Source organism: Propithecus coquereli, unplaced genomic scaffold (genome assembly GCF_000956105.1).
Source record: "Propithecus coquereli isolate 6110/MARCELLA unplaced genomic scaffold, Pcoq_1.0 Scaffold678, whole genome shotgun sequence".
Taxonomy (NCBI): Eukaryota; Metazoa; Chordata; class Mammalia; order Primates; family Indriidae; genus Propithecus; species Propithecus coquereli.
This window is the reverse complement of record NW_012152818.1, coordinates 627,429-636,740: the sequence shown is the minus strand read 5'-3', so window position 1 is coordinate 636,740 and position 9,312 is coordinate 627,429. Positions and strand designations below refer to the sequence as shown.

Below are 9,312 nucleotides of genomic sequence, written 5' to 3'. Positions count from 1 at the left end.
CTGAATGTAGACATGCTCTACGGGAATCTGCCAGCTTGGTCCAGAGGCTCTGAGTCCCTCCTATCTTCTCCTCTACCTCACCCCTGCCCTATGTGTCCCTGGGGATGGGGATCGTGGGATGACAGCCCACCCCTGTCCCCCCCACCCCTGTGCCCTCTGTCCTCAGCTTCTCCATGCTGTGCCCTGAGACTCTGCCTCTGGGTGGTCACCTGGAAACAAAGGGATAAGGGTTGGGACTCAAGGATAAGATTTTTTTTTTTTTTTAAACAGAGTCTCACTCTGTTGCCTGGGCTAGAGTGCCATGGCGTCGGCCTAGCTCACAGCAACCTCAAACTCCTAGACTCAAGCGATCCTCCTGCCTCAGCCTCCCAAGTAGCTGGAACTACAGGCATGTGCCACCACACCCAGCTTATTTTTTCTATATATTTTTAGTTGTCCAGCTAATTTCTTTCTATTTTAAGTAGAGACGGGGTCTTGCTCTTGCTCAGGATGGTCTTGAACTCCTGAGCTGAAACGATCCTTCTGCCTCAGCCTCCCAGAGTGCTAGGATTACAGGCGTGAGCCACTGCATCTATCATACAAAGATAAGATTTCAATAGAGTGTTAGGGCTGAAGCATTAAGGCTATGGTTGGAGTTATGGTTAATGTGAGGACTCCCATTAAGAAGTCTCAGATTAGATCATGAGGTGATCTGGGGCTGAAGTTAGAGCTGGGGAGATGGCTTAAGAGTTGAGGTCAGAGAGTTTCTCGCCTCTGGTCTCCTCCCAGTTCTCCAGGGCACTAAGGGCCAGGCAGGAAGCATCGGTTTCCTCAAAGCCGCTTCCCTCCTGGGGCAGTCTCCGTCACAAACAACCACCACCACCCCACCCCTCCCCTCCTTCCCTCTCAGCTGTGAGCTCAGAGCAGTAGGACAAAGTGCCTGGGACAAGGACAGAGGCCTGAGAGCCGCCATGGGCTCTGGAGGAGTGAGCCTCCCAGGGGCCGGGCGGCCCCTGCCCCTCCTGCTCCTGCTCCTCACGGGTGAGTGCGGCCCCCCTCCCGGCCCACGCTCCTTCGATCCAAGGCCCGGTCAGGGCAGGAGATGGCCACTGGCTCCTTTGCTTCCCTTTCGCAGTGGGGGTACCAGAGATGATGATGATGATGATGATGAGTATGTGTGTGCGTGCGCATTACACAGCCGTGGCCTGGATGCCATGCACGTTGGCCCTCTCCCCTGCCACTCCCTGCTAGCTTGTTATCTGACCGTCACGGGCACGGCCACCAGGAAAACTTGCACACAACAGAAGACAGCTGATGCGAGGGCAGGGATTTGGGCCGCCGAGGTGGTCAGACCTGGCTCTGCTCCCTTTACCTCCCAGGAGGCATGGCCCAGGACTCCCCGCCCCAGATCCTAGTCCACCCCCAGGACCAGCTGCTCCAGGGCCCTGGCCCCGCCAGGATGAGCTGCCGAGCCTCCGGCCAGCCGCCTCCCACCATCCGCTGGCTGCTGAATGGGCAGCCCTTGAGCATGGTGCCCCCAGACCTACACCACCTCCTACCTGATGGAACCCTCCTGCTGCTGCGGCCTCCTGCCCAGGGACGGGCCCACGATGACCAGGCCCAATCCGCAGACCTGGGCATCTACACCTGTGAGGCCAGCAACCACCTGGGCACAGCAGTCAGCCGAGGTGCTCGGCTGTTTGTGGCTGGTGAGCCTGGGAAGAGGCCCAGGGCGGGGCCAACCTGGGCTGAGATGCCAGGGCTGAGGGAAGTTCAGGGGATGTCTGTGAGCAGGCAGAGGCCTGGGCTGGGAGACTCGGGAAGGAGAGCGGGGTTGGGCCGGCCCTGGATGGGAGGCCTCGGAGGTGGGCAAAGCAGAATGTGGCAAGTGTGGTAGGGGAGGGGAGGGAATGGAAAGGGAGGACAGGCCCTGCTCCCTGTCAACCCTCCATCCTCCCAACAGTCCTCCGGGAGGATTTCCAGATCCAACCTCGGGACACAGAGGCTGTGGAGGGCGAGCAGGTGATTCTGGAATGTGGGCCGCCCTGGGGCCACCCGGAGCCCACAGTGTCATGGTGGAAAGATGGGAAACCCCTGGCCCTCCAGCCGGGGCGGCACACGGTGAGTGTACCCCTCCCCACACGACTGGGCGCACCCTGCGGGACTGGCCTGCTCTCTAGCCCCGTGGCCCCTGGCAGAATTTGAGCAAGGGAGGGCAGTGAGGCCTCAGGCTTCCCTCCAGCCTCTGAGACTCTCCACACGTGGGGGACTTCACAGTGCACCTGCCCCGACAGGTGTCCAGGGGTTCCCTGCTGATGGCAAAAGCAGAGAAGAGTGACGCAGGGACCTATATGTGTGTGGCCGCCAACAACGCAGGGCAGCGGGAGAGCCGAGCAGCCAGGGTGTCTGTCCAGGGTAAGGCAGGGGGTCAGCTGAAGTCCGGGTCGGCTGGGGGACTCCAGCCAGGGTGGTGTGTTCTGGTTTGGGCTGGGCTTAGGGTATGTGGGGCTCAGCCTGGGGACAAGGGTCAGAGTGGTGGGGGCCTCATGTAGGGGAGGTGCCCCCATGCTGGAGTGGAAATGGGAGTGCCAGACCTGGGGACTCCGGGAGTTTGGCTTCCTCAGTCCTTCGCTCCGGCCTGTAGGCCCCATCCCAGCCCCATGCTCCCCGCAGAGCCCCAGGATTTCAAGGAGCCTTTGGAGCTTCTGGCTGTGCGCATTCGGCTGGAAAACGTGACACTGCTGCAGCCGGACCCCGCAAAGGGCCCCAAGCCTGGGCCTGCCGTGTGGCTCAGCTGGAAGGTGAGGCCAGATCCTAAGGGTGAGAGCCAGCCAGAGCTCAGGAAAGGCTGGCCGCGAGCTCCCTGGCTCCTCACCCTCGCGCCCGCCTCCTCCCCAGGTGAGTGGCCCTGCTGCACCCGCTCAGTCCTACACGGCCTTGTTCAGGGCCCAGACTGCCCCAGGAGGCCAGGGAGCTCCGTGGGCAGAGGCGTTGCTCGACGGCTGGCAGAGCGCAGAGCTTGGGGGCCTCCACTGGGGCCAAGACTATGAGTTCAAAGTGAGACCATCCTCCGGCCGGGCTCGGGGCCCCGACAGCAACGTGCTGCTCCTGAGGCTGCCGGAACAAGGTCAGGGACTGATCCCCCCAGAACCCAACAATATCCCCTCTGGCTCCTTCTTGTTTGGGGGCCCCTGGACTGTCCCACTCCAGTGTGGGGTATGGTGGGTTCTACTGCTGGATTCACTTCTGCCCCGGCCAGGCAAGGAGAACTGCGAGAAGCTTATATTCTCCTCCGTGGGGCTCTGGCTGTGTCCCCCATTCCAGATCTCTTCCCTAGACTCTTCTTCCTCAGCACCCCTTACCGCCTCTCTTCCTCCCCTCCAGTGCCCAGTGCCCCACCCCAGGAGGTGACCCTAAAACCTGGCAATGGCAGTGTCCTTGTGAGCTGGGTTCCACCACCTGCTGAAAACCACAACGGCGTCATCCGTGGCTACCAGGTACCCCCCACGAGCTGCCACAGCCCTTCCTGGTGGTACCAGGGCATCTCTTCTCCCCAGAGTCCTGCAGACCCTTGCTCTGGGCACTGAGAAACAGCACCTGTGTGGAGAAGCAAAGGAAACTTACCTTTGTTGAGCAAGGACCTACTGTCTGCCAGACCCTGCCAAGCACTTTGCCTCCACGATCTCACTTCACCTCCCAGTGTCCTGTAGGATATTATCCCCAATTTACAGATGTGGAAAGTGAGGCTAAGGTAACAGGTGAAAGAAACAGAACAGGAATCACGCCGGGTTGTATCTGACTCTAGACGTCTAAGACTGTGGTGCTGTAAATGTGGCTCCTGGACCAGCAACATCAGCCTCACCTGGGAACTTGTTAGGACTGCATGGCCCCAGGGCCTTTCCCAGGCCTGCTCCATTAGAAACTCCCGCAAGCTGTAATTTAGCAAGGCTTCCAGGTGATTCTGAAACACGCTGAATTTGAGAACCACTGGTTTTAGGCATATTTTTGCAAGTTGCTTTTGTCCTTCTTCCGTTGGTCTTGAGACAAGTCTCTCTCACTTTGTAGAGGAGAGGGGACTAGGAAGTGTGGGTGCATGTTGGGGGGCTTCCCGGGTGGATGGCAGGGCAGGCTGACCACGTGCCTGGAGTCTGACCCGCAGATGATGGGTGCAGCTGCTGGGACGGTGCCCGGGAGGCTGCTCACCTTTGCCTGTGCCTCAGGTCTGGAGCCTGGGCAACACCTCACTGCCCCCAGCCAACTGGACTGTAGTGGGAGAGCAGACCCAGCTGGAGATCGCCACCCGAATGCCAGGCTCCTACTGCGTGCAAGTGGCTGCAGTCACTGGCGCTGGGGCTGGGGAGCCCAGTAGCCCTGTGTGCCTCCTTTTAGGTGAGGGCAGTGCCCACAGGCCCCAGCCATACCCTGCACCCCCATTTCTACCTTTCGCTCCTCCTGCTCCTGCCTCCCACTTCCAGCTCCTCCCGCTTGTCTGCTGGACCCTCGCCGCCTTGCCTGCCCCTCTGCCTGAGCTCTGCATCCCATACAGAGCAGGCCATGGAGCGAGCCGCCCGAGAACCCCGTGAGCATGGTCCCTGGATCCTGGAGCAGCTGAGAGCCACCTTGAGGCGGCCAGAGGTCATTGCCAGCGGGGGTGTTGTTCTCTGGCTGCTGCTGCTGGGCACCGCTGTGTGTATCCACCGCCGGCGCAGAGCTGGGGTGCACCTGGGCCCAGGTGAGAGTTGAGGGTGACCCCGAGGTGGTCAGCCTTCTCCTGGGTTCAGCCGTAACACTGCAGGAGCTTTAGATCTCTGGCCAGGTGATGGAGCCTCTGGATTTAGCCTTCCTCCTGCCTTCCTCCAGGTCTGTACAGGTATACCAGCGAGGATGCCATCCTAAAACACAGGTGAGAGATCAAAGTGGCTTGAGATGGGGGGATGGGGAGGCTGAGGGACCGTGGGGCTGGGACAGAGAACCGAATGGGCTACTAATCTATCTGCTAGGCAGTTTGAGACCCTAGTACCTGAATCTCTCCTGAACTCCAAGTGAAAGTTCATTTCTTTTTCGTTAATGTTTCTATCACACCACTTGACAGGTGAGTAAACTGAGACTCATAAAACGAGTGACTTTGCTCAAGCCTGCACAACTAGTAGCTGGCCTCCTGAATGCCTAACCCACTGCTCTTGTCACCCGCCTCTTATTAACACACACCACATGCTCCTGCTTTCTTACTCTGCTAGGGGAGGATAACCGGCATGGCCAGCTCTAATGTCTGACGTTCTCTGCACGGCCAGTGTGTACTGAGCAGTGCCTCTGCCTTCAGTAAATCTGCTGAGCTCTTTCCTGCACCGTAATCCACCCCCATCTCCAGCAGAGGGCGCTCCACCCCTACATCATAGATTTTTTTTTCTCTTTGTTCTCGAAACCAGAGCCAGACTGTGGGCACTTCTGCTCCAAGTGGGTTTGGCTGCCAGAGCAAGTCTGTGGTTGTGAGACAAGACACTAATAACACATCCTTTTTGCTCCTATTGGCTGAGTTTTACACGAAGTAACCATTTTATCTCTCTGCCTGCTTCCTTGGCTCTTTATCGTGTTAGATTTCCTCCGGGAGGCTTCGCACTCCAGGTCTGTATCTATCAACACCAGTTATCAAGCACCTACTGTGTGCCAGATACATCCAGGCCTGGGGCTGCCATTTTGCCGTCAGATTCTCACCCCAGAACAAGATTCCAAGCTGGCTGGTGGTGTGTTCCTGAGTTTTTCTGTGCTCACTGGCTTCTCTCTCCTTGTACTTCCCGGGCTTTGTCTGCTCTGCCCTGAACTTTCTCTGTCTCCCCTGGGACCTGCTCTCTTGTACTTGAGGGAGATGCTGTTCTGATCATTTATTTGGTTTATTCATTCCTTTGGCATAGTCTCCATGTGCCAGGAATGCTCAGCCTAGGCAGAGACAGGCATGAGAGCATTTGAGAACAATAGTGTGGGCAGTGCAGAAGCACGTACAGGATACATGGAGTGGGGCAGGGGAGGGAAACACAGGAGAAAAAAGATTCTGCATTTACCCTGAAGTGAGAAGGGGAAGGGCAGAGGGAACAGCAAGTAATAGCCTGCTGCCTCCACAGGGAAAGACAAGCCGTTTGGTCTCGCTGGAACACAGAACGTGAGGTGGATCCCAGCAAAGGATAAAGTTAGGGAACTGGAGGCCAGACCGAGGAGGGCTCACTCACCCTATTAGCCATGCTGGGCACCTGGGCTCTATCTTGGCAAATGGGGAGCCGCTGAAGGTTCTAAGCAGAGAAGTGCCTGTTATTAAAGGATCGCTCTGGCAGCTGGAGGCCAACATCCATGCAACGAGCTCCTGCTCTGCCAACCGAGTGATCTCACATTTCCTCATCTAAACTCACAGCATCAGCCTTGAGGGTAGAAGGTCTTACTGTTGCCATTTTACAGATGAGGAAACTAGGGCTCAGAGAGGCTAATGCATTTATATACTTATGTAGGGTTGCACAGCTAACCCTGGCTGATAGGGATTTTCAAACCAGATTTGTCTGGCTCCAGATTTTCTGTCCTTTTCATCTCAGCATACATAGTTGTCTCTTGTTAATACCTCCTAGCTCTGGGCAACTCGGATTTCTCTTGATCCCAGGATAGAAAGGGGCGCTGAGTCTGGGGCACCAGGTCAGAGATCTTAAGGAGTCTGTGAAGGGCTGCAAAGTAGTAGTAAGGATAAAGCCATCCGTCTCCTCAACCCCTTCTGCCACTCTTGGAGCGGGAGGTCTTGGCCAACTAGGTTCTCACTTCCCTCTGCTTTTCCTCACCTCGCCTGACCCTCCACTGCCCCAGGATGGATCACAGCGACTCCCCCTGGCTGGCGGATACTTGGCGTTCCACCTCGGGCTCCCGGGACCTGAGCAGCAGCAGCAGCCTCAGCAGTCGGCTGGGAGTGGACCCCCGGGACCCCCTAGACAGTCGTCGCTCCTGTGAGCCTGCCCATTGTGGGCACGGGCCTGGCTGGGGGGCAGGGATCCCAGGGTTGGGGAGTGAGACGTGCTCACCATAATTCCTCCTGTCGTTTTGATGGCAGTGATCTCCTGGGACCCCCGAAGCCCCGGTGTGCCCCTGCTTCCAGACACCAGCACTTTTTATGGCTCCCTCATCGCTGAGCTGCCCTCCAGCCCCCCAGCCCGGCCAAGCCCCCAGGCCCCAGCTGTCAGGCGCCTCCCGCCCCAGCTGGCCCGGCTCTCCAGCCCCTGGGCCAGCTCAGACAGCCTCTGCAGCCACAGGGCGCTCTCTTCTCCACGCTTGTCTCTGGCCCCCGCAGAGGCTTGGAAGGCCAAAAGGAAGCAGGGTAAGGATGGGAAGGATAGACACAGCCCGCACTGGTAGTAGGAGGGCCTGCGAGTGGGAACGTGGTGGGAAAGAGGCCTTGAAACCAGGGGTGGGCTGCGGGCCCCAGCAGCTTCCACTCTCCTCTCCGGGTGGACTCAAGGCGTCTTTCTCCTATCACGAGAGCACTCAGCCAGGGGTATGCTCACCTCGGCTTTTCTTTGCCCTGTGCCTTTGCTTTGATTTGGCCACGCCAGCAGTGAGCTCTGTTTCTGCAGTTAAATCAACTTAGCAAACGTCTATTAAGTACCACCACGTGCCAGATCTGGAGGACACGAGATACCGGACACAGCTCTTGCCTTCTGAAGGCTCATGGTTGTCTAACGAAAGTGCTGACTAGCATACAAGTAGCTAGAGCCTGGCAGAATGTCACCAGTACTGGCACAAAGCCTCAGGCTCCCATGAACTTATCTCCTTGTGCACTACGTACAGGTGTGCTTGGGTACTGGCTCCTTTCCAGACAGATTTCTCTCCTGTCTTCCAGCTGTCTGCTTTGACTTTACAGAGAGAAATAATTATAGTCTCTATTTCTTGAGCAACTACTATATGCTAGGTGCTTTACTTATATTTGTTATTTCGCTTAATCCTCACCTAGGTATTATTTCTCTAATTTTACAGAGAAGAAAGAGGGTCAGAATTATTGGGTAACTTGTTCAAAATTCCACAGGTACTAAGCCACAGAATTCAAATTTGAAGTTAGGATGGTCTGCCTCCAAAGGCTACTCTGAATCTCTCAGCTCCCTTGGGAAATCCTATTCTCTTGCTATTTCCTCCCATTCTGACCTGCAGAAGGCTGACCTGCACCCTACCTGCTGTCTTCATGAGTCTTCTGTGCTGATTAGTAAGACTTAACAAATGTTCTACAGCCAACTCTTTTTTTTTAAGTGGATACAATCCAACTTTTATTAAGCAAAGATGGATTAAGAGTAAGAGCTTTTTCGTTACCCAGAATTTTATGGCTCTAAATGTTAGCAAAGCTGGCATCCTTACCAGCTTTGCCTCAGAGATATTGCATTATAAATCCTTGGTGATAATGAAACACCAGCTAAAAAGAGGTTGAATAAGTCTCATTTTAAAAAACAGCCTTTGCATGGAGAACTACACTGACTTTAGTGGATTGTATAGCCTCTCTGAGAACATTAATACTATGGGGAAAGATGAGTGGTTTTCTAAAGCCAGTTCTTAAGAAGGCTTCCAATTCTGAGATGAGGCTCCCTAACACGTGGTTTAGGTCCTCAGTTCACCCCCTATTTCTCCTTACTCCAGCCCCATCTCACCACTTCCCCAGGTTAGAGCAATTGCAGTGACTCTCCTTGGCTGGTGGACACATGATGTTCCACCTCTGGCTCCCAGGACCTTGGAAGCAGCAACAAGATCATGCTATGGTCTTGTCCAGAGCCATGGAGTTGATTCTTCTGCTGTCACCTCATCCAAAGACAGCTGTTTCTGCCTTTTCTAAAACTGTCAGGCTCTTTCAGTGCCGCCACTCCCCTTGACCTGCTTGTTCCTTTTTCTTATTATTTGACCTTTGTTGGGGGTTTTCTCCACCACTGATATTCTCACAACTGCACTCTGTCGTCTCTCATCCATTACATCAGGTTCTTAGTCTGCTCACTTTACCAGATACATGCACTGAATATCCTCATTCATTTATTATTTCATTCAAACAAATACTTATTACAATTCAAGTATGCCAAATGAGATTTGACCTTTCATCTTGATAACATTTTTATTGTATAATTTCTTTCTTTCTTTCTTTCTTTCTTTCTTTCTTTCTTTCTTTCTTTCTTTCTTCTTTCTTTCTTTCTTTCTTTCTTTCTTTCTTTCTTTCTTTCTTCTTTCTTTCTTTCTTTCTTTCTTCCTTTCTTTCTTTTTCTTTCTTTCTTTCTTTCTTTCTTCTTTCTTTCTTTCTTTCTTCCTTTCTTTCTTTTTCTTTCTTTCTTTCTTTCTTTC

At 54.8% G+C, this 9,312-nt stretch overlaps 1 protein-coding gene across 2 annotated transcripts in view; it reads left to right on the top strand.

Moving 5' to 3' along the window:
• The first annotated feature begins 818 nt into the window (after nt 1–818).
• Nucleotides 819–9,312, top strand: part of ROBO4 (roundabout, axon guidance receptor, homolog 4 (Drosophila)) — a 13,892-nt gene continuing 5,398 nt past the window's right edge. For both annotated transcript variants that reach the window (XM_012660778.1, XM_012660777.1), the window contains exons 1-12: nt 819–1,020; nt 1,359–1,688; nt 1,943–2,100; nt 2,274–2,394; nt 2,653–2,780; nt 2,878–3,106; nt 3,364–3,476; nt 4,200–4,368; nt 4,526–4,711; nt 4,840–4,882; nt 6,817–6,953; nt 7,058–7,321. In XM_012660778.1, coding sequence (XP_012516232.1) covers nt 951–1,020; nt 1,359–1,688; nt 1,943–2,100; nt 2,274–2,394; nt 2,653–2,780; nt 2,878–3,106; nt 3,364–3,476; nt 4,200–4,368; nt 4,526–4,711; nt 4,840–4,882; nt 6,817–6,953; nt 7,058–7,321 — 1,948 coding nt within the window. In that variant the 5' untranslated portion in view covers nt 819–950. The remainder of the gene's footprint in view (nt 1,021–1,358; nt 1,689–1,942; nt 2,101–2,273; nt 2,395–2,652; nt 2,781–2,877; nt 3,107–3,363; nt 3,477–4,199; nt 4,369–4,525; nt 4,712–4,839; nt 4,883–6,816; nt 6,954–7,057; nt 7,322–9,312) is intronic.